Below are 25,740 nucleotides of genomic sequence, written 5' to 3'. Positions count from 1 at the left end.
TCCCTTGCCACAAGCATCCCTGTGAAGGAGAAGAACACTGGGGAGGACACAACACTTGGCAGAAACTCAGGAGCAGAGCACTGTGGTGGAGCCTGGGGCTCAACACAGCTGGGGTCCTTGCCATACACATCACCTGTAGCCACTCTGCCTGTACAGTGCTCCTCAGTCCACCAGCCTCTCTCTGCCCTGCCAACAGATCAAGAGTCTTCTTGCCACTTTCTTGGGCCTGACTTTGATGAGGTCTCATGCCTGCTAAAAGCTCCAACTCTCCTCTCCTAATGACGCACTATTTCTGACTACCTGAGAACACAATGCAAAGCCATGAGGGGTGTGACTGTGTTCCTCCTTCCCTGATCATATACACTCACTGAGAGTCTACTGCATGCCAGCCTATCCTGTCTTGGGAAAAAGATGTTAACAAGAGTCTGTTCCCTCTGAGGCTAAGCCCAGTGAAGAACACATAGTTCAGATGACTAAAAGACTACTAGATGGTTGGCTCATTCTTTCAGTTAAGACCAAAGTGCTTTGAGAAGAGTCTGGAGATATTTTACAATTGTTTGACCATGTCAGAAAGCAACAATTTAGACTCCAAAGGCATTTTACCTTTACAGAGCTCTGTGAGCAGGAGGAACTCAGCCTGCCCAGTATCCGATTCCTCTTTTCCTATAGATGCTGCAGAACAGAACTGGACAATGTTGGGGTGGCCAGAAAGTTTTTTCTGCAGGTGTCTTGTTAAAGGAGAATAAGTAGAAACATGTCCACAGGTCTGCACTTAAAATAAACGTAAATACCACATAGACACCATTCGTGATACCTGAACTGCCTTCTATCTCAGCATGTCTGAGCAGAAAGATAAGTGAGGGGCAGGTGGGGATAAGGAAAAGGTGAAGTGTGTGGGAGGAAGTTAGCGAAGACAGCAGAAGTGAGCAAGTCAGGCAGTGACGGGCAGAGGCGTTCAGGGGCTCCGCAGCAGGAAGGCTATGAGGAATGACCCTGTGTCTACTCTACCCATGGCTCAGGAGTCCAGCAGATCCTCAGAGTGGGCAAAGCTTGGAGAGAAAGGGAAGAACATTCCATCAACATTAAAGGCAAGCCCCATCCCCCAACTCAGGGAGGACACGCAGAGAAAAGGAGAACAAGCAAGAAAAGCCTTGTAATCTACTATAGGTGCAGAGTGAAGAGGGCAAGCAGGATGGCTGATAAGAAGCCACATCAAGGCCTGCTAGTACTGTGGCCATCTATGTAGCCCTGCTCCAGGCCATCAGAGGGGTAGGGTCAGGTTCTCCCTATGGCAACTGCTCCATTTGCTTGGCATGAAGACCTCAAAGGCAGAAAGAATTAGCTCCAACACGTCTGACTTTTACTATGACCCTGGGAGTAAAAACAGGGAAGAAAACTCCTTTTCACTAGAAATGGTCTACAGGAAGTGTGATAAAAGCAAAAGGTCAAATTTAGCACATTAAACAGAACATCACAGAAACCTCCTGGCATCCGGGGTCATAGCCTGACACAGGCCAGTGTCTCCCTAAGAGCCGGCGCTGACTCTCAGTCCTGGGAAAAGGATACCAAGAAGCAAACTTCCTGAATGATGGCTCTGTTCTTTTCCTCTTCATTGGATAGTAACCTCTGTCAGGGAAAAGCACACAAAAAAGATTGAAGATTGTTTACCTTCTGCTTTATATATCACCTTATCTCAGACAAACACCCTGCAGAATAAAGGCACAGTGACTAAGGGACATGGTGTCTAAGGAAGTGCAACCTGTTAACTGCATTTGAACATATGACCTGACAGAAACTTAAGACCTTTGAATGACCTTTATGAGCCAAGGATAAAAGTAAAAATAAAATAAGAAAGACAAGGAGATAGAGGAGATGCTCAGCAGACATGGGCATACACTGTGAATCTCTAAAACCAGCCCAACTTGGGGCCTATGCCAAAGCAGAACCACCTGGGAACCTGGCATGGCATAGCTGCTGTACCTGCTGCTGTCTCTCAGGACAAAAGCAGGGCCACCCCACCAGGCACCCAGTCCTAGAGACCTCCCTCCCACCAAATCACCAAGACCCTATTTTCAGAGATTCCATGAACATGTATTCCACATGAGTGAACTCTTTATATTCCTGGCCCATTATTTTTGGCATATTGAGCAGAAAGGCTGCCAGCCATGGTGAAGTCATGCTCACTCCTCCTTCCAAGGCTGACTAGCAACCTGTGTAGGACAGGCATGTCCCATGGGAGTCCTCAAACCAAGCTGGAGTAATGGGCTTAAAGGTGAGCCTTGAGAAAGCACCAATGCAGACTAAATGTCAGGGACCCACTTCTGAAAACATCCCAAGATGTCTTTATAATACACAGAAACCCACATTAAGCAACATAAATATTATACTTTATTACCTTTAATGCATATTCTCTGCCACTTCCCAGATCTTGAGCTTCATATACAAATGCAAACCCTCCTGAAAATTAAAAACACTTGTCATTTGGTGCTAGGACTTAGACTGAAAAATACCTTTACTAGGTAAAATACAAACCAGACTGTGGCTATGGCCAATAATTTGCCTTCCACAAAAAGCTGCAACCCAATTTATATACCACAGCCTTTTACATATTCTGCTTCAGAGATGGAAAGGAAAAGCTAGGGATCAATGAAGGGGAAAAAACAGAGGCAACCTGCAAAAGCCAGTACTGTGGAAAAAGTCAGACTGATCAATTCTGGATAGGTTGATCAAACCCAGAGAAAGACCAATGTGAAGAGGACAAACTGCTAATGCCTAGAGTAGGAAAATGGACATCACTGTCCCAATAGCCAAAGAAAAAGTACAAACCAGTATCACTCATGAAGATGGACCTGAGAGCTCTTAATAAACTCTTAACTGTAATATAATGTCAATCAAACCCAGTAATTTATAACAGGGGTAATACACCATGACCAAATAGAGTTGGTTTAACATCTGAAAATCAATTAATTCTATAGATTTTAGGTTTAATTTGCTTAATGTTTTTTTAGTTTCTTACAAGTAGAAAATCACATCATGAAATCTGAAATTGTCAGCAAACCAGAAATGCAAAGAGACTTCCTCAACCTGATAAAGGACCAACAGCAGTCTTGTACCTAGCGGGGAACTGGGATCAGGAGCAAGGCCAATGGGTAAGTGTTCATGTCACTGATACTCAATATTGTACCGGAGGCTCCAGCCAGTGCAATTGGACAAGGAAAGGAAACAAAAGGAAGAAATAAGGATGCTTTTATTTGCTGATAACATGATCTTCTATGTAGAAAATCTGTTGAAATCTCAGGAAAAAAACTACTGCAATTAAAACAATTTAGGAAGGCTACAGGTTCTGAAAACAAGATACAAAAGCCAACTGCATTTCTACAGAGTTGAGCCAATTCCTTACATATAAGCAGAGAAGCATGAGCCATTAAAAAACCAGGCAGCTGGGCACCAGTGGCTCACACCTGTAATCCAAGCTATTCAGGAGGCAAAGATCAAGAAGATCGGGGTTTGAGGCCAGCACAGGCAAAGAGTTCGTGAGACCCTTTCTCAAAAACACCCAACACAAAAAAGGGATGGTGGAGTGGCTCAAGTATAGAGCACCTGCCTAGCAAATGTGAGACCGTGTTCAAACCCCAACACCACACACACACACACACACACCCACACACAAAAGATAAATGAACTACATCAAATAAAGAATTTATGCTCCTTTAAATATACTGATGAGACAATGAAAACAGCCACTAATCAGGTTTTGCAAATCACCTATTTAGTAAAGAACATCTACTAGAAAATCCAAATCCAAGCAAGCACAAGCTCTAAACAGAAGTTATGGGTCTATGCATGGCACAGGAGGACTGGCTGGCTGAAGCTGCATGTGACACCTAGCCAGCACACAAGCCTACAGGTACACAAGCACCATAATTTCATTGTCTTCATTTTCTTCCCATTTACAAGTCACTAGCCACAAGTCCACGGATAGCTCAAGTCACCCATCCTGGCCACGCATGCCTCAGCAGTAGTGACCAGTCTCAGAAGCAGCAGCACACAAGACCAGAGTGAAAACACCAAGAGGGATCTAGAATACATCTAAACTAGGCACCTCTGACACTCTTGATACTCCCAATAATCTGCTTTCTAAAAACAATGAAAACTTAGAAGAAATTCTGGTAAAATTAGAAAGCTATATGGCTCCAAAGTTCTGCCCAACAAACCCACTTCATACTCGAGATTCATAAAAAAACATTTAACAGCAAAACCTGGTCAATCATAAACTCATTTGTGACAAAACCTGTCATGGACTGATAAGGGCAATTTGCAGACTTGAACCTACAGTGAGAACATTTATTCATTCAATTACACATGTGTCAATGTATTTGACTATAGAATAATTTCCTAAGCCCTCTGGAAGTATCCTCTGATATACAGTTTATGTCCTGAATTATTTTTTTAAAACCTGAAGAATTCTGAAGATGTAAACACCTACAACCAAGGGTTTTGGGTTATGAGCCTTTCTCACAGTCATCATATGAGACAGCTGAACCCCTATGATCCAAAGCTGCTGTCCAGGAAACTCATTTAAATACATTTATGTAAAACACAACAGGCTTCTTACCCTGCTTCAGTTCAGAAAGAGGCTGCAAACAACCCATTAAGTCTAAAAGGAGGAAATCTGCGGCTCACAATTGTGCTGGTTATTTTTATCTCCTGGCTGGCCCAGGAGCAAAAGGAACAAGTTCCTCATCACAGAGCTGCCCACACTTCCTCGTTCTTCACCCGGGTGCTGCGTGGCCTGTGCAAGCTTCCTGCTTTACATGAACCTGCCTCTCTTACCAACCAGGACCACCTCCCACCAGCGATGGCCTCCTGGCCTTGGCCCTGCCCTAGGAGGGTGCGGCTTTCTCCTGTTGGCCCTTCCCAGAGGCCTTCCCAGCTACCCATCGAATTCCTCACACTATTTGTTGTACTGCCCCACCCATACTACCTGACCTACAGCCATTGAGTATGTCTTATTTTATGTTCCACAAGAGCAAAAAACCAAGTCCTATGCACTACAAATTTCTTGGAAAAGGAAGATAAATTGCCTGGTATTTTCAGAATAAATGAATTAATCTGTAGAACCTTTGTCCTTGTATTGTTCTAGCAGACATGAAGAATATCATAATTTGGAATGTTAGCAGAGGTATTGGCCTCACCTCTGAGAGGTTTTCTCACCAAGTAACATCCAAAACATGTTTATATGGAGAAAGTGTGATAATACTATAGCTAAAATGTCCCCTCAGCCCCTCCAGAATAAAGACATAAGGATGCTGGTGACCACAAGAGGCCACCTTGAGATGCTGACCCTCCAGCTCTGAGAGCTACCACTGATTTTAGTCAGGGCTCCACTCTTCCTGTCTGAGTCAGCAAAATGCAACCATTTACCAATACACCCCTGGACACAACTGGAGAAAGGGTAAGAAAGCCTAGAAGAGACTGGAACTTTACACATGCCTGTTGGTCACTCCTGTGTGAGGTTCAGGAAGCAACAAAACTGACAGAAGACTGACTTCGAGACATATGGCTGGTCAAGTATGATGGATGATGCACACCTGTAATTCCAGCACTCAAGAGGTTGAGGCAGGATTGCAAGTTCCAGACGAGCCTGAGACAAGACCCTGTCTCAAAAAAAAAAAAACCAGACACTTGGGTGATGGTCATGACCATCCTGCAAGGGACTATATGGGTCACAACTACTGGCTCTGCTTCCTATAACTTTAGAAGAGATCACATATACAAAGATGTGCTGGGTCCCAGGACTAGGGGACCCAGCACCGTCTTACCCTCTACCTCACCAAGTAGGGCAGAACCACCACTGTCTCAATGCCACGTGCACCCAAAAACTGAGGAGCTCCCCAGAACTCAGGAGCACTAGCCCTGCTTCGCAAGGCCGGGTCCAGTTCTCCTGGTGCACAGCAGCCCTGGTTGCCATACAAAGAGCCATGGTTTATGCCCTTCCACCTTCCCCAGTGGCACTGCTCATCTCCTGACTCCAGCCTTCAGTCTTTTGGGCCCTCTCTTTTGGCTTCCCCAACCCATTACCACAGCCTCTGCCCCAGACCAAAGAGGTTTCTCCAGTCCCAAATCTCCATATACAGCCTGACTCCAGAAAGGAAATGCTCAATTCAGACCTACCCGACTTCAGCAGTCACCTCCAGAGGCCCTGACCCACAGTCCCCCGGCTCAACCTCCCTAGCCAGGCCCTGCAGTGACCCACAGCCCACTCCCCTAGTGGTGACTCTTCCGACCCTGCCTTGCACCCCCACCGGTGACCATCCCCCGCCCTGACCTGACCCACTTCTCCAGCGGTGATTATTCCCGGCCCCGACCTGACCTACGCCCCCGGCGATGACCCTTTCGGCCCTGCCCTGCGCCCCCGGCGATGACCCTTTCGGCCCTGCCTTACGCCCCCCCGCAGTGGCCCTTCCCGGGGCCCTGTTCGGACCCACGCCCCGGTGGTGACACTCCCGGCTGACCATGTCCCCAGCGGCCTGGCGACGCCCCGCGCCCGGCCCGTGCCTCACCCTCGGCCAGGACCCGCCGGACTCTCAGGCGCAGCTCGCCCAGTTCCACCGTCTGACCCACGAAGTCGCTCTGATCGCGGCCGGCAGCTCCACCCAAGGAGCCCGGGCCCGCCAGGAAGTCGAGCGCAGACTGCAGCAGCGACATGGCGGCGACCGCTCGGCGGCAGCGAGAGCCGGGCTCAGGTTAGGGCTCCGGCTCAGGCCGGGCTAGGGCTCAGCTCCGGCTGGTCAGCACCGGCAGGACCACAGCCCCGCCATCTTCCGCTCGCGCCGTGACGTGAGCACGCAAGCACGTTGCGTCGCGACGCCTCGGCCCCGCCCCTGCGCGGCGAGCGGAAGAGCGTGCGCCTCACTTCCGCCGCGCCAGTAGGGCTCGGAGATAGGGAGTCGCGGGTTCGCACTGGACTTCCGGCGGGCAGCTCGCGGGCTGTGGGTGCGGGTGGGAGGCGCGCAGCGGGGGCCGCGGCGACCCCCAGCAGGTCCTCAGCGCCGCTGCTCCCCGCCGTCCCTGCAGTCGTGCCCCTTCCGCGAGGTCCTGCCTCAGTGGCGAGGGGGTCGCGGACGTTGGGCGCGCGCTGCCGACTGCCGTGGAGCCCGGGGCCGCTCGCTTCCAAGGTAAAGCAGGACCTAGGGCCAACCGGAGGGTCCCTAATACCCCGCCATGGGAGGATTTTCTTTAGGGAACGGAGCCAGTGACCCCCAGACACACGTTATAGTGTTCGGGGAGGGTATGAATTAGTCTCTACCATTGAAAATCCAATCCTAGCTACTTGGGAGGCTGAGATAGGGAGGCTCGCATTTTGAGGCCGGTTTGGACGGATAGTTTGCAGAACCCTGTCTCCAAAATAACCAGAACAAAATGGGCTGGAGGTGTGGCTCAAATGGTAGAGCGCCTGCCTAGCAAGCGTGAAGCTCTGAGTTCAAACCCAAGTCCCACCAAAAAAAGAAAAGAAGACCCAGTTTTCCCGGCTGTGTAGAAAAAGTCAGATGTGGCAGTACTGGACTCGGAGTCCCTGTGTTAACTCGGAGTCCCGCCTAGAGCTGCACGGTCTGCTACCAGCCTGTCCGTTACCTGCCCGATGCCCGAAGCCGGTGGGGTTGTGCAGATACGCGTTCTCACGCTCAAGTGGGTCCTCAGCCCGCATCAGCGTCTTAACCCTCCCAGAATTATAAGCTATTAAAAACATTTCCGAGACACACTAACACCTGCTCTCTCAAGAGTCAAGTAGAAAAATGAATGGTTTCATGGGAAGGGTGGAGGAATAAGGAGCTGAGGTAGAGGTGACAGGAGGAGGTAACTCTATTGAGTGTTCTGAGAGGAAAGACTGGAACAGTCCAAAACTGATGGAAAGGAGTCAGCAGAGAGAAGTCTTGTTGGTACAAAGGAGAGTAGTGTCCTTTAGATGGGGTCCATGAACTCATACTGGCATGGCCTAGTACCAAGTGAAGGTTTTTTTAAACTATGTAATTGCTTTGGGAATGAGAGTTGACTCGGCATCTTTATGACGTCGTAATACATCCCATCCTAACACATCTCTCCTGACCTCTTCTACACATAACATGTCTAAAACGGAACCTGTAGTCTCACTTCCCTAGCCTTTTTGTAGTAGACTTCATAGCAAAGAGCATTGCCAGAGAATAAGAGAATTACTTCATAATGACAAAGGCATGAATTCATCGGAAGTATGTAGTAATCTTAAACATTAAATCTTAAACATATTATTATGTGCCTAATAATAAGTTCTAAAATACATGAAGCAAAAACTAATGGAACTGCAACAGAGAAGGCCCAGCTGTAGTTGGAGGTTGATACCTTTCTTGACTAGTGATAGGAAGTACTCAGTATTATGGGTACAGTAGACTTGCACAGTACTGTCAAAGAACTTGAACTGATACACATTTATGTAGAGCAATCCCCACAATAATAGCAGAATAAACAATTTTTTAAAGTGCATAAACAGTGTTTACTAACCTAGATCACATTTGGGATATGAAACAGTTATGTTCTGTCTTCTCTGAATATAATGAATTAAATTAGAAATCAATAAAAAAATAATCCTTTGGATATTTGGAAATTGGATAGCTTAATCTGTGGGCTAAAGAAGAAATCAAAAGGGAAAGTATAAAACATTTTGAACTGAATGAAAATGAAAATACAGCATTTCAAAATTGGGGGTTGCTGTTAGATCACTACTAGAAGATGTAGACCATTGTCCTCAAGTTTTCCTCAAAGAAACAGAAAAATAAGAGAAAATGAAACAGAAAGTATAAGAGGGGAGATAATAAATATCAAAGTACAATTCAATGAAACAAAACAAAAACGAGAGCAAATCAAAGAAACCAAAATTTCTGATTTTGGATTTTGGGGTTGGGATGTTCAGTCAGTAAAGTCTATGCAAGCATCATAAAACTTTAAAAATTCAAATCTTAAACACTTCTGAGCATATCAGTAACAAATGCTTGTTCTGTATATAGAAAAGGATGACATATAGTAGCTAAATTGGAGTTTATTCCAGGAATACAAAGTTGGCTTCGTATTTGAAAACTGACCATTGTAATTTACACTATTAAAAAGTGAAAAAGATCTAGGCAAGGTGGCTCACACCTGTAATCCCAGTTACTTGGGGGGTAGAGATCAGGAAGATCACAGTTCAAAGCCAGCATGGGCAAAAACACAAGACCCTATCTGAAAAAATGCAAAAAGGGATTGGAGGTGTGGCTCAAGCAGTAGAGCATAAGCACAAGACCCTGAGTTAAACACAGTGCTGCCAAAAAAAAAAAAATGTTAACTAAGAGTAAAATGAAACATCCTTAACGTGGTCAGGGTAGCTATGAAAAACAGCTGTCATGCAGAGTAATGAAAGACTGGATGTTTTATCCTAAAATTAAGAACAAATCAAGGTTTGTCTCATTACCTCTATTCAGTGTTGTACTAGAAATTGTCAATGTAACGAGTTAAGAAAAAGAAGAGGCATCAATTGAAAGGGAATAGGTAAACTGGGTGCTTTGTGGCTCATGTTTGTAGCTCCTGTAGCTACTCAGGAGGCAGAGATCAGGAGGATTGCAGTTTGAAGCCAGTCCAGACAAAAATTCACGAGACCCTATCTTGAAAATAGCCAACACAAAAAAGGGCTGGCAGAGTGACTCAAGTGGTAGAGTGCCTGCCGAGCAAGTAAGAGTTCAAACTCCAGTGCCACCAAAAAAAGGTGGGGGGCATCTTTTGAGATGATATGGTCATCTGTGTCAGGATTCCTCAGCTTTGGCACTATTGACATTTTGGGCTAGATGTCTAGTAGCTCTCCAACCTTACCCCTACGTACTGCTTGTGACAACATTGCCAAATGATTGCCTCCCCAGAGCAGGAAGAATCACCCTTAATGGAGAACTACTGCTCTGTATAAACAAATCAGAAGAAATCTGCAAAAACAGCTATTGGAACTGGTGAGTTTTATAGGATGCAGGATAAACATGTAGTAGTCAATTCCCTTGGTACACACTAGCAACAAATACTGGTGGTTGAGATTAGGAAAATACACCATTTACAGTAACACCAAAAAGTGAAAAAAAAAAAAAAGATGGTGGAGTGGCTCCATTGAAACCATGAGGCTCTGAGTTCAAGCTTCAGTACTGCCAAAAAAACCAAAATAAAACAAAAGTGGAAAAACGATGACAAAGCATATACATTGAAAACTAAGAAAATATTCTGAGAGAAAAACCTTAATAATTGGAGAGGTGTAACATATTTATGATTGGGAAATCAAATATTGCTAAGACATCAGTTCTCTGATTCATAAATTTAGTGCTATCCAGCGATTTCTTTTTTTTACACAGATTTCTTTTACACATTAACACACGGATTCTGAAATTCATGTGGGTCTGTAGAAGAGCTAAAGTAGCCAAAACATGTTTGAACAAGGACAAAATTGTATGACTTAACATTGCCTTACTTCAACAGTTATTATAAAACCACAGTAATCAAAACAGTGTAGTGTTGATGTAAAGATAGCTGAATCCAGAAGTTGACCACAGGTATATGGCCAGCTGATTTCATACAAAGGAGCAGAGGTAATTCATTTGAGAAAATAGTATATTCAACAAATGGTACTAGAAAAATTGGGTATTCATGTTTTTAAAATGAACTTAATCCATACATTGTACCATATACAAAATTAACTCAAAATAGATCATAAATTTAAAACTGTAAATCTTGTAGAAGAAAACCTATGAAATGTTCTTTTTTTTAATTTATTTATTTTTATTCATATGTGCATACAATGTTTGCGTCATTTCTAACCCCTGCCCTCACCCACCCCCTCCCTCTCCCCCCCACCCCCTTGCTACCCGGCAGAAACTATTTTGCCCTTATCTCTAATTTTGTTGTAGAGAGAGTATAAGCAATAATAGGAAGGAACAAGGGTTCCTGGTTGAGATAAGGATAGCTATACAGGGAGTTGACTCACATTGATTTCCTGTGAGTGTGTGTTACTTTCTAGGTTAATTCTTCTTGATCTAACCTTTTCTCTAGTTCCTGGTCCCCTTCTCCTATTGGCCTCAGTTGCTTTTAAGGTATCTGCTTTAGTTTCTCTGCATTGAGGACAACAAATGCTATCTGGTTTTCTAGGTGTCTTACCTATCCTCACCCCTCCCTTGTGTGCTCTCGCTTTTATCATGTGATCAAAGTCCAATCCCCTTGTTGTGTTTGCCCTTGATCTAATGTTTGCATATGAGGGAGAACATACGATTTTTGGTCTTTTGGGCCAGGCTAACCTCACTCAGAATGATGTTCTCCAATTCCATCCATTTACCAGCAAATGATAACACTTCGTTCTTCTTCATGGCTGCATAAAATTCCATTGTGTATAAATACCACATTTTCTTAATCCATTCGTCAGTGGTGGGGCATCTTGAAATGTTCTTTAAGATTTTTAAGTATGTGCTTTTTTTCTTTGGCAATATCTGGGTTTGAACTCAGGACCTTGTATTTGTAAGTCAGGCTCCCTACCACTGAGCTACTCCATCAATCCAAGATTTTACAATATACCAAAATATGACCTATGAAAGAAATAGATAAACTCGACTTCATCAAAATTTAAAACTTCGAAATACACTATTAAGCTGGGCACCAGTGGCTCACGCCTATAATCCTAGCTACTCAAGAGACAGAGATCAGGAGAATGGAGGTTCAAAGCCAATACCGGGCAAATAGTTCGTAAGATCCTATCTCGAAAAAGACCTTCACAAAAAAAGGGCTGGTGGAGTGGCTCAAGGTGAAGGCCCTGAGTTCAACCCCCAGTACTGCAAAAAAAAAAAAACCCACTATTAAAAGCAACCAACAAATTCAATAGATGAAGGATAACAAGCTGTGATATGTTCATAAGTGGAACATTACTTAGTAATAACAAGAACCAAGCTATCAAGACACAAAGACTTGGAGAAAACGTAAACTCTGAAAAGGTTACACACTGTATGGTTTCAGCTAGGTGACATTCTGGAAAAGGTAAAACGATATGCTAAGAAGGGGAAAGAGGGCCAGTAGACACAGTAGAGGATTTTTAAGTCTGATAACATAATGGTTATATAACATTTCTCAAAACCCATAGAGTGAATCCCCAATACTGCCAAAAAAAGGTAGGTACAGCACAAAGAGTGAACTCAAATGTCACCTATGGACTCAGTCAATAATGATGTATCATCTGAGTCATTTGTAACAAGTTGGTTATGCTAATGCCACATGTTAATGGGGAAACAAATATGAAGAAACTATAAAGGAACCCTATAATTCCTGTTCAGTTTTTCTGTAAACCTAAGACTGCTTTAAAAATAATCTAGTTTTTAAAAGTACACCGTGAGGGAATAAAAAGACAGCACAGACTGGAGAATATATTTGCAAACTGCATATGTAATAAGATTTGTATCTGGAATATATATAAAGAAAGTTCTTCTGGACCCACATAATATTCAGGGTTGGCCCAGTCTCTGGGTGGGGTACGAAAGGCTCTGTGATGTAGTCCCAGCTTCTGCAGGTGGACATCCAGTTTGAGCCAGAGGCCAGAGCACTTTGGTTCCTACCGTGCTTAACACACAAGACACACAGAGGAGTCAGTTCTTCTTGCCTTTCATTCATTCTCATAGCATTATTTGAAGATCACAGGTGACATTAAGTATAAACTACTTCAAACAATGCTTGGTGAATGTCACTGTCATCCTGTCAGAGAAGTGTTTGCAGACCTTGCTCAGTCCATGCAGGAAACCTTGTTTCCCCCCCACCCACCATGGTTGTTTCACTCATCTCTGCCTCTAGGACCTAGCCCAGAAGTGAGCATCTCCAGCCATCTCCTCCAATGTGAATTTCCACCTTCTCTTTATTCGCATTAGCATTTAGAAATCCCAGTTTCTTTTGTCTTTTAGAAACATCCCTCTGGCAGGGGGCATGACTCAAGGAGGGAGATCACCTGTCTAGTAGGTCCAAGGCCCTGAATTCAATCACCAGTAATACACACAATCCCTAACTCCATTTTCAGTCTTGGCTTTTTCCATTCCTTGCCACGTGCCTTTAAAGCATAAGATAAAGGTAATGTGTAACTAGATGTTTTGAACACTTAAGTACTAGGCAGTAGACTGTGTTCTTTTCAACTATGGCAAAGTGCACATTAGATTTACCATTTTAACTATTTTAAGCATGTAATTTAGTGGCATTAAGCATATTCACATTGTGCACCCATCATCTCCATCCATCCACAGAACTCTCCTTGCAAAACTGAAACTCTGTCCCTATTCCAGCCCGTGGCATCCACCATTCTACTTTCTGTTTCTATGTATTGGACTGCTCTAGGGACATTATGAAGTAGAGTCATACAAGACTTATGTTTTGTGACCATGTTTCACTTAGCACAGTGTCCTCAAGGCCTGTCTGTTGTGTCATGTGTCAGAGCAGAATAATGTACTGTGTGTATATATGCACTGCATGTGATTTCTGCACTCACCTAATGCATTGAGAAGTGCTTGAGTTGCTTCCTCTTGGTTGGTCTGAACTTTATCCCGTTGATCTGTATTTGTGTGCCAGTACACAAGTGTCTTTCTATCCATGAAAGATGGTGCTGACGGGGATATGCCTGCGTGGTGAAAGTACAACACAGCAGTGAAAGGAAGTGGGTTGCTGATATTCCTAGCAACTTGATGAGTCTCAGATGGAAGAAGTTGACTTAAAAGATTCCACAAAGCATGCCTCCATATGCAAGACATTCTGGAAAAGGCAAAGTGGCAGCCTCAGCAGTTGCCAGGGTTTGCAGGAAAGTTTAGGAGGGCCAACTGGTCCTCCTAATTGTGTCTGTGGTCACACACCTGTGTGCATTCCTCAGCAACTGAGAACTGCCCACTAGTTGTTTGCTCATAAACTGTAAACAGCGTTAAATGAGAAGAAAATCAGAGATATAACTAAAACTGGTGTTTCCATCCATGGCCACTGATAACTGAAGGACTTGCACTATAGGCACCACAGGGTGTCCTGAAGCTGGCAAATCTATTCAGGTTCACATTTTTGTCTACTGCACATGTTTTTGTCATCATAAAGGAAGGTGGCAGAGCCCTGTCTGTACCTTTGTGCAACTGATGTTTCTCCTCTCAGCATTATATTTTTATTTTATCCCTGTAGCTCCATGTTTACTTCCTCACAGCATTTAATGGCTTAATAATTAATAGTTGTGGGCTGGCTCAGTGGTAGAGCACCTGCAGTAAGTGTGAGGTCCTGAGTTCAAACCTCAGTACTGCCCCCTAAAAAAAAACCTTTCTAATAATTAGTTGTGTTTTTTACTTTTATTGTTAAACCTTGCTTGGTACAGAGTCAGCTGTCTCCCTTCATACAGAACTGCTACCCTGTGAGTGTTCTTTTTGCAACTCTAGAGATCCTGCTAATTGTCATGTGTGGCTCCATTGTGTCCTGACATGCCAAGTGTCCTCCCCACATTCTGGCCAGCTCTTTTGACTGAGAACTTTTGCCATTCTTGTGCCTCATTGCTTTTGTTTGTGTTTCTCTGATTATTTTAAAGTTGGATACCTTTTTCTTTCTTTTTCTTTTTTTTTTTTTTTTGGTAAGCCTCTTTTATATCTTTGTTTTGCATGTCTTGTCTCGGTGAGGGCTAGTGTTCGGTTTCCTTTGTAGGGCAGCATACTGCATTGCAATTATGGAGGCAAGAATTTTGACTGCCATCCATGATGCTCCAACCAGGTCACCAACATCCTTTTCAAAGTAAACCCAGGCACACTTCATGTTAACCTTGCTTCAAAGATGAAGAGCTTGGGCTGTGGTCACCCTTCGTGAAGCGGCCTTCCCTATCCTCCCAGGGAGCACCATCACCCTCTGCTCCTGACTGTCCACCTAGCAGCCTCATCTTCCATAATAGTGTGCACCATTGACTCCACAGTCTCCATCTTCAATGTGGCCTCCTTCCTCATCTGTGCCCCCATGGCATAGTTTGCAGGTGTCTTTCCTGTGTCTCAGGAAATTTGCCATGGCAAAGCCTTCATATTCTGGGAACAAACTCCTCCACACGTAGATGACCTGGTTGGCTCACCCTCCTCCATCCCCAACAACAACCACCTTCATACTCTCAGGAGCTGCTTCTCAAGCACCCTCTGTCCCTTGCTGTGCCAACCTGCTCCACCTCTCCGTGGTTACAGCCTCAGCTTCCTAACTGGCATTCTTGCCAAATTTCTGTCCCCTCTCCCCTGGCTGCAGGCAGGAGCTGTAACAGTTTCCAGTGGCCCTTCTGCCCATGTCCTGCAACTGCTGAAAAATTCCTAGTGCTCCCACTGCTGGGTTCTGTGTGGAACCTAAGGTGCTCTGGAGCGCCCACCAGCCACTCAGGCTGGACTTAATCTCTTTGCTCCTAGGTCATGAGTGTTTCCTGTCCAGAGCACCTTTCCAGGTGACATCTTAGACCTATTCCTGAAGCTAAAAATGTTCAGGGGGCTCTGAGCCAAGGTAGCCATGGCCATGGGGAGCATTTTCTAGGTATGCACCCTGACGGTAGATGAGCTATGAACACAAGCCCAAAGCTACCACACTGGCTTTTCTTGTTTGGGACAAAAGCAGCTCGTATAGCAGAGCTAGCCATTGGGGTCAGATTTCTTTCCCTTCCGTAGTAACATGGTGTGCTGAGCACCTTGTGTCATTAGTGCCTTCCCTCATCACTTGCTCCTCTGGGACAAAATGAGATACAGAGAGTGTCTCTTTCCCTGATTACAGAGCTCAGTGTTGGGGTCTGATGTTGATGCTCATGCTGTTAGCCTGAAGGCTGGAAATTTGGAGGGGTCACCTGGGGAATTGACCCTCTCTGTTTAACATATCCACCCATCTATTGTGGCTGAAGCCCATAGGGTGCAGCCCATAGGTGCACCCCATGGCATGCTCAAAGCTTTACTTCTTTACATCCTCCAGTGACCACCAAGCAGCCCCACCATGTCCAGGTCCCAGATCCCGGAGCAGACACTGGATGCCCAGGGAGACTCACCCCTGCACAGGAGGGACGAGAACACCAGAGATGGTATCCAGAGCTCCCACCGCATGCTGGGCTTCAGTGATGCACTGCTGTCTATCATCGCCACTGTCATGGTCAGTGTGGGCCCATCTCAGACCCATCTAGATCTCTGGGGCATCCTTTGGTCCCCTAGTGCCTCAGGGACCTCAAGACCTCTGTCTCCAAGGGTGCCCACCACAAGAAATGTCTCTTGGATCCTTTTGTCTTTGTTCCTTTAGATCCTGCCTGTGACCCACACGGAGATCTCCCCAGAACAGGTAATGGAAATAGGCTGTTCTTTGTTCATTGGGCCTGTAAGAAGACTAGACCTGGGCTGGGAGAGCTGGCCCCACACCTTTCAGACATCAGAGGCGGATTGCTCATGGAGAGTGCAGGATAGGGTACCTGTGCTTCCTCCTGATAGGGTCCCTGCCTTGTGCAGCCGTGGTTGATGGACAGAGCAGCGTCCTGTCCCTCAGGCAGAGGCTCTGACTGAAGAGAGTGTAGACTGCTTCAGCTGAGACACATTTACCCTGAACCTGTGCTATGCCATCCTGGAGATGAATGGAAAGGATTTAAAAGTGTTTCCACTTATAGCCGACTTTATGAGAATATTCCTAAGTTAGAGATTGACATGTGGCTCCTTAGAAGCAGAACGACTTCAGAAGACCTGACTGGATGTCTCTCTGGGTCTCCTGTGTGACTGTCAAGTCACCAGGCCAATCTCGGGTGCTGTGAGGCCCAGAGGGGGTTAAAATGAGACCCTGCCCTATGAAGAGCTGGTTGCTCAGCTCTGGAGGTCCCAGAGCCGCTGAGATTCGGCTTTTTCATTGTAAAAAGGGTTGCAATGAGAATTAAGTGGAAATGTGGCTCAGGGAGACCTAAGCATCAGACTGGTGGAAAGTGCCTCTGGCTGCTACTCAGGAGTTAGGCCCACCTGGGCTGGCAGTGGCTCAGAGCCTTCTCTGAGAAGTTCATGGGGTTTGGGTCAGCTTGTCTCAGGTGCTTGCCTCACCACAAACTCCAAATAGAGTTGGCGGTGTGAAGGGCTCAGACAGACTCTTCTGAAATGCCAGGGCAGCTCTACCAGCAGAGTAAACTGCTGCCTGTTAAGGAAACAGGGCCCTCAGGGCTAGACCACTCACTCTTCCATGTCAGTTTCATCTTTTGGAGACTGACTTCTTGGGGCTGAGTCTCTGTGTCCTGACTGGTTCTTAATGTCCCTGAGAGTTTGTGGGACTCATGCAGAGAGAACACTCAGGGAAGCAGGAGGGGCTCTGCACCTCCTGCACAGGTGCTGGGGCAGCAGCTGCCTCCCAGGGCATAGGGCCTGAAGGACTTCACAGCAGTGCTCACTCTGCCTGTCAGGGAAAAAGCAGTGAACTTTGAACACAGTGATGCACAAAGAATGGTGGTTCTCAGGAGGTATAACTTTGTTCTAATGGCAGTGCTCTCTTATTCTAGCAATTTGACAAAAGTATACAGAAACTTCTAGCAACCAGAATCGCTGTCTACCTGATGACATTTTTAATCGTAACTGTGGCCTGGGCAGCACATACCAGGTAGGGGGCCGGGCTTTTCCAAAGCAAGATTCTCATTACAACATGCTCAGGGCCAGCACTGGACGCAGTGGGTGGCCACAGTACCTCAGAGATGCACTGTTCTTAAGGCGTCTGTGGGCCCCTCCCTTCATCATATGCTGTGTTTCAAGGAGACTGGGTTATTAGGCCCACCCCTTCCTGTCCTCCCCAGTTCTTGCTCTGAACCTCATGCTTTAGGACAGTGGAGGGTGGACGCTTGCTTGTTCCAAGGCAAGGTCCATCTCGAGCCACATAGCACTTCCTGCTATACTTTCTGTCTTATGTGGGACAGCCAAGTGCCCACCTGCTAGAACCACCTCATGACCAAGATAGAGGGCTGGGATGTAGCTCAGTGGTACAGCACTTGCCTAGCATGCGTGAGGCCCTGGGTTCGATCCCAGCACCAAAAAAGAAAAGACAAAAAAAAAAAAAAAAAGACCAAGGCAGAACAGGACAAATAGAGGGCAAGCCTTATTGGCATGGCTATGTTTCGTTAAGTGCCAGCCAAGCACAACCCCCTCCAGTGTAGAGATTAAGCCTGCAAGATGCACTCTGGGGCCTGAGCTTTGTCCTGGGGGAAAAAAAGACTCAGGAGCCTCAAACAGGCACAGACAGGAGGCATCCAGGTGTGGATGCTAGCATCCCTGGTTGTAGCTCAGCCTATTGAAAGGGAATACTGGGGTACAGAAAAATCCATGGATCCTGTTAAGCTTCACACCTGTGCTAAAAGTGCTACAGAGTGTTCCCATCACATACGTGTTCTCAGCAAGGTGACTTTGTTTCTGGTGGTTACAGATGGTCCTCCAGTCTCAGGAAAGCTTTTGTCTTCAGCCTTGTTCATAGAGTGCTTACAAGGGGCAGGGGGAGGTGTGCAGACAGGCTGATGGGAGCTGGGTGGACTAAAGATCTGCTAGTCTTCCCTGGACCAGCATCATGGTTCACTTACCAGAGGGCCACATCAGCAGAGGGGTCAAGGGCCCAGGGAGCCTATGAGTGGCTTCACAAGTCTGCTCTGCACATTCTGCCTGGAGTGCTTGCCAGCATACATGGCCCCAATGCAAACAGGTTGCCAGGAGAGCTGCCATCTTCAGGCCATGGCCCCTTCTGTTTGAATTGGCCTGTGTCCCAGCACCTTGGGCTCCACCCATGTTGGCTAGGCAAAGCTCAGCCAAAGGCTATCTTCAGAGTGGACAAGCAGCACCCTGAGCCAGGGTTGAGCCCTGTTGTGGAAACCCTGAAGCAGGGCCGGGTGGGGCAGGGGCTTCAGGAGCCTTGGAGGGCTGTGCTCACATTTCCCCTAATGGATGCTCCATTTTTAGTTTTCTGTTTATGTTTGACTCCCTCCATGTGAAGCCATCTCTCTGCTAAATAATCAGTTTCAAAAGAATTAGTGTATGAAATAAAACACAATGGGAAAAGAACCTCCTTTCTTCAAAGTGTATTTTTGGATACATAGCCTGAAGAAGCAAATACCCTGTGTGATGGAGCCTGTAGCTCCACACACCCAGAAGGCATTTCCCCAAGCATGGGAGCCACATTTGAATGATGGTCTGTCTTTGTTTTGCTTAACTTTAGACTGTTCCAGGTTGTTGGGAAAATAGATGATACACTTGCCTTGCTTAACCTGGTGAGTTTTCCTTTTGGGAAATTATTTTAGTTGTAATTTAACCATTTCAGGAGGAGGGAGAGGGTGTGTTTAACTGGTGCTGGCTGCTTAGAGCCTGAAATCTTTCAACACCTAGAAGCTTCTCAGCTGCTGCCAGAGGTGGGGAGTGGGGGGTGGCCCCTGGTGCCTATCTCTCCTAGACAGGAGAACAGGTTTCTGCAAGGTCAGGGTTTGGACTCTGACTCTCTCCAGCCTACCCCCACCTTGGGGAGGTGCCTGACTAGCCCCCCTCTGGGGTGGCAGGGTCCTGGGACATCTTGTTACCCTTCTGGAGTGCCTCTCCCTTTTCTCCAGGCTGTGTGATGACTGTGACCTCCCTCCCCTCCAGGCCTGCATGATGACCATCACTTTTCTGCCATACACAGTGAGTAATGGTCATCTCCTTCCTCACCCCCATGACTGACTGAGCACCTCCCTTTGTGGCTGTTCTCAGAAACACTTTAGAGCCTGGGCCACAGGCTACAGAGCAGAAAAGGTTCCAGGAAGCCAGAGGTTGGGAGCTGCCTGGAGCTCTCAGGTAGAAGTTGGGGGCTGCTGAATGACAGATGGAGCTTAAGGCTGCTGGGCGCTGAGGCAGCTGAGGAGAGGGCTACTGACACCTTCCATTGCCCCCTACCACCACACCCCCTCTGCCACATAAACCCTCAGCTCTGATGTGGGCCATTGGCCCAAGCACACAAGGATTTATGTCTGAGAATTCAGTCTGAGGATTTTGTATGAATTTGACAACACTGACTTTAAAGGCCTAAAGCAATGAATAGAATTGCTGAGGGGGAGGGGCCTGTGAACAGACCTGTCTCCCCCAGCCTGCTGCCTCCACCCTGTGACAGTCCCTTTCCTAGTGCCCAGCATGGAGACGAGGAGGCTCACTATACTCCAGCTCAGGACCTAGGAGTTCTGATAACCTTTTGGAGTTTTTTTGTTGTTGTTTTTGGGTTTTTTTTTGACAGTTTTCTTTAATGGTGACTTTTCCCGATGTGCCCTTGGGCATCTTCCTGTTCTGTGTGTGTGTGATCGCCATTGGAGCTGTACAGGTAGGACAGGGGACCTGTGGGGGGAGGGTCACCATAGGGCATGCAGATGGGGTGCCTGTGTCCCGGCCCTCACATCCTGCTTATGAACACACATGGGATTTGGCACACCCAGACCCTGCCCCTTACTAACACAGACTGAAGATCTTCACGTGGCCTCAGGAATGGGGTGGAACTCCCACCCCCTTCACCCTAGCCTCTACTCCCAGAGCATCCCAGGATGTCAGCCGACTTCTGGAGCCCCTTACCCCCAAGCCCCTGCAAGTATGTGTGTGCCTAGAAGCCCAAGGGTTAACTGGCTATGGTACTCCTGCTCCCCTCTCCTACAGGCACTGATTGTGGGGTATGCCTTCCACTTCCCACACCTGCTGAACCCACAAATCCGGTGCTCTGCACACAGGGCCCTGTCCCAGAAGCATGTCCTGCGCCTTGTCCTCCGTGGCCCAGCACTGTGCTTTGCCGCGGCCATCTTCTCTCTCTTCTTCTTTCCCATGGTGAGTATAAGGACACCCCTAGGGATGGCTTAGTCCAGTTGCAAAAATCAAGGTCTGTTATATTAAACAGGAACAAGAGTCCTGGTCTAGTTATAAACAAAAGTGGATGCTAAAACAACTGCTTCAGGTTTGGTTATAGAAGCTGACTTGTGGAGGGTCAACTTGAATGCTATTGAAGTACATTGAATGTCTAAAACAAAGCATCCTAAAAATAGTGAAAACAATGAGTGGATGTTATTGTAAATGTTTGGTGAGCATTTCAAGAGCATTCCAGGCTTTATGAGGGCTTATGGCCACTGCAAAGGTCATTTCTAAAGGCAAGGGAAGGCTGTCCCTTCCCACCTGAGGGATGCAAGGGGGCTGAGCAGGGTGGGCTGCAGAATGCCCAGAGCATCAACACTTAGGCTGGCGGCAGAGCAGAGGAACTGTCAGGGAAGCATCCAGCCAAGCAGGCCTTGGTCATGGAGGCCTCAGATGAAGAGGGAAAGAAGGAAAGTGAATATCCCAGTGTGAGACTATGGGCCTGTGGCCAGCTGTGTAGCCTGGTTCCTTCAGAGACTTCATTTAATGCTCATGAGACAGGAGGAAAGAAGCTGAGGAGCAATGCTGCAGGCCAAGGGCTAGTACCACCTTAAGGTGAGTAGGCTCTGGCTCTCATGGTAGAAGACACGAGGGGTCAGGTCAGGCATCCTTGGGTGTGACCTATCTTGAGATAAAGCAGGGATGGGGTGGGCATGGGCATTGTGGGTGCTCCAAGTGAAGGCAGGTGGGGGAGGTTGGGAAAATGCCTGGACAGGCAGATGGGCAGCAAGGAGGACAAGTCAAAGGGCAGCAGTCTGAGGCCAAGTCCTGGCTTTAGAAGTGGGATAGTTCTAGGGTTGTGCCCAGGTGGTTCATGGGGCAGGAATAGTAACAAGGTCAGTGATGGAGCAAGGCAGGCAGGCAAGGGCCTGGGTGCAGAGGCCATCAGCTGGCAGTCTGCACACAGGACCTGAAGAACCATGAAGGGTGGGTGGGGCAGGTGGCCAGCAAGAGAGGCTGTGGAATGCTTTCAGAGTTCATCTGTATTGTAGTATTGATTAAAATTTCATTCTTCTTTATTGCTTAGTGATAGGCCAGTGAGCAGGTTCACTCCTTAGGTGACACTGGACTTTTCCCACCATTTCACTGTTGTGAATAGTACAGCTGTGAACATGGGTACACAAGTGTCTCTTCAAATCTCTACTTTCGGTTCTTTTGTGTATACCCAGAAGTGGAGCTGCTATATCATGTGGTCATTCTGCTTTTAAGTTTTTGAGGAACCCCTCAGTGTTTCCATGCTGCTCCACTATTTACATTCCCACCTGCAATGCTCAAGCTTTCACTTTCCCCACATCACCTGTCATTTTGTCTTCGCCACTAGCCATCCTGAGGGGTGGAAGATGCTGGTTCATTGTGGCTGTCTGGTTTGCGTTTCCCTGATGAGCGTGATGATAGGTATCTTTGGATGATGTGTTGGGCATTTGTATATCTTCTTTGCAGAAATGTCTTTTCAAATCCTTTCTTTTTAGCTGAGGTGTTTGTATTTTGTTGTTGAATTGTGACACTTCTTTATGCATTCTGGATACTAAACTTTTTCCAGGCATGTGACCAGTAAGCATTTTCTCGCATCTGTGCTATCTTTTCACTAGGAACATACCCTTAATACACTTATTTCAAGAAAGGACAGTTCCCTGAAGCTGGGCTTGGTGCTTCACGCCTATAATCCCAGCTACTTGGGAGGCAGAGGCAGGAGGATCTAGAGTCCAAGGCTAGCCCAGGCAAAGCAAGCAGTGAGACCCTGTCTCAAAACCAAAAAAAAGGTCCAGAAGGGCTGAGGGTATAGTTCAAGTGACAGAGTGCTTGCCTGGCATGCACAAGGTCCTGGATTCAATCCTCAGCACTCAAAAAAAAAAAGACAGCCCTTTGTCCTTTTGTCACTCCTGCTGCCCTCCCTTTGGAGCAGAGGGTGGAATTCCTGGCTGACTGGGCTCCAGGTGGTGAGCAGCCCCACCCCAGAGAAGCAGACCCTTAACTTGTCATGTCTTCTTGCAGTCATACTTTCTGATGGTGACCATCATCTTCCTCCCTCACATCAGCAAGGCCATCAGCTGGTGCAAAAACAGGCTCATGGGTAGGTAACCACACATAGCTCTGCACTGAGGCTGCTGGAAGGCATCACCAGGTCTTGGGGCCACTCCCCAGGACGATTGGGTAGAGCAAGGCATGAGCTTGTGGTAGCTCAGGGCCTGTCCTGCTGGGCCAAGCCTGGCCTGTCTGGGCTTATTGGGTTCTGGCTGTATCCTACCCCTCAGCACTTACACTGTTTTGTCTTTCGGCCTTACATTCCTGGCTCCTTGGGAAGTAGGCAGTAATGGCCACACAGGCCCCACAGCCCCTAAACTGGGCTACCTCCTCTTTCCTGGCGTGTCCACAGGCCTCAGGGAGCCTCCAGCACACAGTGTGGAGCCCTTCAGTTTCGACCTGCATGCACCCCTCAGCAAGGAGCGGGTGGAAGCCTTCAGTGATGGAGTCTACGCCATTGTGGCCACACTCCTCATCTTGGACATCTGGTGAGGACCCCCAACTAGGATACCCCAACCCATCCACCAGGTGGCAGTCTCTTTGAGTCATGGTAACTTGTCCTGAAAACTTCAGAAAGGCATTGCTCAGTGCCAGCCTTCCCTTGGGTGCTCATAGTTTTATGCAAGGAGGGGGTAGCCCCACTTCAAGAAGGGAATAGTTTCCAGGAGCGGAGTCTTCCATCCCAGCAGCTCCCGGGCTGGAGCACCAGGGAGAGGCATTTCTCCAGTGCTGCCTCATGCTCCCAGTCCTGGGAGCTGTGTTCAGAAGGCACAGGCCTTAGGCCTCTCCTGTTCGGGCCAGCTCCTACTTCCACTGCTGGCTCTTCTGCTTGGCCTGACTTGCCACTGAAAGCCTGTTGGAGCTCTATCCTAGCACTTACTTTTATTTCTAAGTGTTCTGCTTTCTAAGCCTCTCGTTCTTCCTAGCTTCTGGTTCCCTAGTTACATTCCAGTGCACTCATTTCATTAAATGTGTAATAGTGCTCTCATTTTATATTCTGTATTTGACAGCCTGCTTTTCCTGATAATCTCTGGATGTCTTTTTCCTCCTGTTACTTACAAATTTTTAAAAATTGGAAGCAAACTTTGATAGGTACCCAATTCCTGAGGCCTAGACTTAAGGAACATTTCAGAATGATCTGCCTTTGCTTTCGCCCTACAGCCAGAACCTGGCTGGTCAAGTCCTCAGGCTGAAAGACCAGCAGCCAAGGGCAGACCACCCTCCATCAGGTCTTCTGCCTCTTCTGAGAGGCTGTCTAGGGTCTTGCCTCATGTAACCCCTCCCCCCCACAACGGCTTTCTCTCCTGCCTGCACCTCTTCCCCCTGCCCATTGTTTTAGAGGACACAGGTCTCTCTTTGATTCAGTGCCCTACCCTCCATGCCCAGTTGATGGGATGTCATTCCTGGGCTATGCTGCAAGAGGGCACAGAGGTTCCCATAGCCTCTACCACAGTCAGCAAGACACTCCCGGCTGCTGACTCAGGGCAGTGGCAGGGATCCCACCCACTCCTCCAGCCTGTGGGCCCTGGAGAGGTGGTACAAACGCCATCTGTTCACACTTCCCAGTGAGGACAACGTTCCAGACCCCAAGGATGTGCAAGAGAAGTTCCGAGGCAGCCTTGTGGCTGCCCTGGGTGCTTATGGGCCACACTTCCTGGCATACTTCGGCTCTTTTGCTACAGTGGGTCTGCTCTGGTTTGCCCACCACTCACTCTTCCTGCATGTCCGCAAGGCTACCCAGGCCATGGGACTGCTGAATACACTCTCACTGGCCTTTGTGGGCGGCCTCCCCCTGGCCTACCAGCAGACCTCAGCCTTCGCCCAGCAGCCCCACGACGAGCTTGAGCGCGTACGCGTTAGCTGCGCCATCATCTTCTTTGCCAGCATTTTCCAGTTTGCCATCTGGACAGCGGCCCTGCTACAACAGGCAGAAACACTACAACCAGCAGTGCGGTTCGGCGGGCAGGAGCATGCCTTTATGTTCGCCAAACTCACACTGTATCCCTGTGCAAGCCTGCTGGCCTTCTCTGCCACCTGCCTGTTGAGCAGGTTCAGCACCGCCATCTTCCACCTCATGCAGATAGCAGTGCCTTTTGCCTTCTTGCTGCTGCGTCTCCTCGTGCGCCTTGCCTTGGCCGCCCTGCGGGTCCTGCAAGGTCTCCGGCCAGCACACCCCCAACCAGGCCAGGCAGAGGCTGAGGCACAGTCCCAACTCCTGCCTGCTCCCTGCTAGTGCCAAGGAGGCCACCCACCCATCCCAATGAGGCCACTGGAAGGAAGGGGTCCCAAGGGTGGGCCAATGGGTTCACTGTGGCCCTGGGACTATTTTACCTGCCTGGGTATTTCCTTTGTGAAATATCAAGGTCTATTTCAGACTACAAAAATTGTTCTGTTTTTTACAATAAGGAATTTGAGGGAACTTGTTTTATTGCTTTGTCTACTTTCCTCTTCAACCCAGATACAAGTGATTACCACTCTACCTAAGTCAGCCACTTGGGGCTGACATGTGGATGGTGTTTGAGGCAGTGGGGCCCAGCCAGATCCCAGAGTCCCCTCCCTTCTCCCTGCTCCAGTTCTGTGTGTGGCCATGAAGATGCCACCTCCCTGCATGGAACCCTGAGGTAGTTGATCCTCCCTGAGACTCGGCTGGTTAGGCAGGGAGGCCACTGTTTGAGGGGCTGCCTGCCCCTATCCAACCACCTCCCCACGTGCAGAAACACCTGGCAGGGCTGCCAGTCCGTCTGCCCTCTCCTTACACATTGGTTGCCGGACAAAGACAGAGGCAGGC

The 25,740-nt window shown here is 47.5% G+C and overlaps 2 protein-coding genes across 16 annotated transcripts in view; one reads left to right on the top strand and one right to left on the bottom strand.

Moving 5' to 3' along the window:
• Gak (cyclin G associated kinase) overlaps window positions 1–6,837 on the bottom strand; it is a 50,289-nt gene extending 43,452 nt beyond the window's left edge. For 5 of the 10 annotated variants that reach the window (XM_020175455.2, XM_074042789.1, XM_020175456.2 and 2 more), the window contains exons 1-4: window positions 6,564–6,837; window positions 2,396–2,457; window positions 1,567–1,626; window positions 604–718 (exon numbers count right to left, since the gene is read on the bottom strand). In XM_020175455.2, coding sequence (XP_020031044.1) covers window positions 604–718; window positions 1,567–1,626; window positions 2,396–2,457; window positions 6,564–6,708 — 382 coding nt within the window. In that variant the 5' untranslated portion in view covers window positions 6,709–6,837. Of the gene's footprint in view, window positions 1–603; window positions 719–1,481; window positions 1,627–2,395; window positions 2,458–6,563 lie in introns of those variants that run through there. The other 5 variants (XM_020175462.2, XM_074042792.1, XM_074042791.1 and 2 more) reach the window with 4 other exon arrangements.
• Window positions 6,838–6,927: 90 nt separating this feature from the next.
• Tmem175 (transmembrane protein 175) lies at window positions 6,928–25,380 on the top strand. Of its 6 annotated transcripts, XM_074042783.1 has the most exons (12): window positions 6,930–7,178; window positions 9,921–10,004; window positions 16,000–16,173; window positions 16,318–16,356; window positions 17,543–17,640; window positions 19,234–19,285; window positions 19,653–19,688; window positions 20,275–20,358; window positions 20,493–20,849; window positions 22,923–23,001; window positions 23,305–23,440; window positions 24,519–25,380. In XM_074042783.1, the coding sequence occupies exons 3-12, from the start codon at window positions 16,021–16,023 to the stop codon at window positions 25,183–25,185; spliced, it is 1,701 nt and encodes a 566-aa protein (XP_073898884.1). In that variant the 5' UTR covers window positions 6,930–7,178; window positions 9,921–10,004; window positions 16,000–16,020; the 3' UTR covers window positions 25,186–25,380. The 6 variants fall into 6 exon arrangements, with proteins under 6 accessions (XP_073898888.1, XP_073898884.1, XP_073898883.1 ...); XM_074042787.1 differs by lacking the exon at window positions 9,921–10,004 and having other exon boundaries at window positions 6,928–7,178; window positions 24,837–25,380; XM_074042782.1 differs by lacking the exon at window positions 9,921–10,004.
• The last annotated feature ends 360 nt before the right edge of the window (window positions 25,381–25,740 follow it).

The sequence above is a fragment of the Castor canadensis genome, chromosome 9 (genome assembly GCF_047511655.1).
Source record: "Castor canadensis chromosome 9, mCasCan1.hap1v2, whole genome shotgun sequence".
Classification (NCBI taxonomy): Eukaryota; Metazoa; Chordata; class Mammalia; order Rodentia; family Castoridae; genus Castor; species Castor canadensis.
Note: the sequence above shows the minus strand (reverse complement) of the source record. Positions and strands in the feature narration are given on the sequence as shown.

What these genes read in the sequence shown, in the direction of transcription:
- Tmem175 (XM_074042782.1), top strand. Translation starts at nt 16,021, where the DNA reads ATGTCCAGGTCCCAGATCCCGGAGCAGACACTGGATGCCCAGGGAGAC. An exon ending in CTATCATCGCCACTGTCATG is followed by an intron (nt 16,174 to 16,317) that starts GTCAGTGTGGGC and finishes TTGTTCCTTTAG; the next exon opens with ATCCTGCCTGTGACCCACAC. An exon ending in GCCTGGGCAGCACATACCAG is followed by an intron (nt 17,641 to 19,233) that starts GTAGGGGGCCGG and finishes GCTTAACTTTAG; the next exon opens with ACTGTTCCAGGTTGTTGGGA.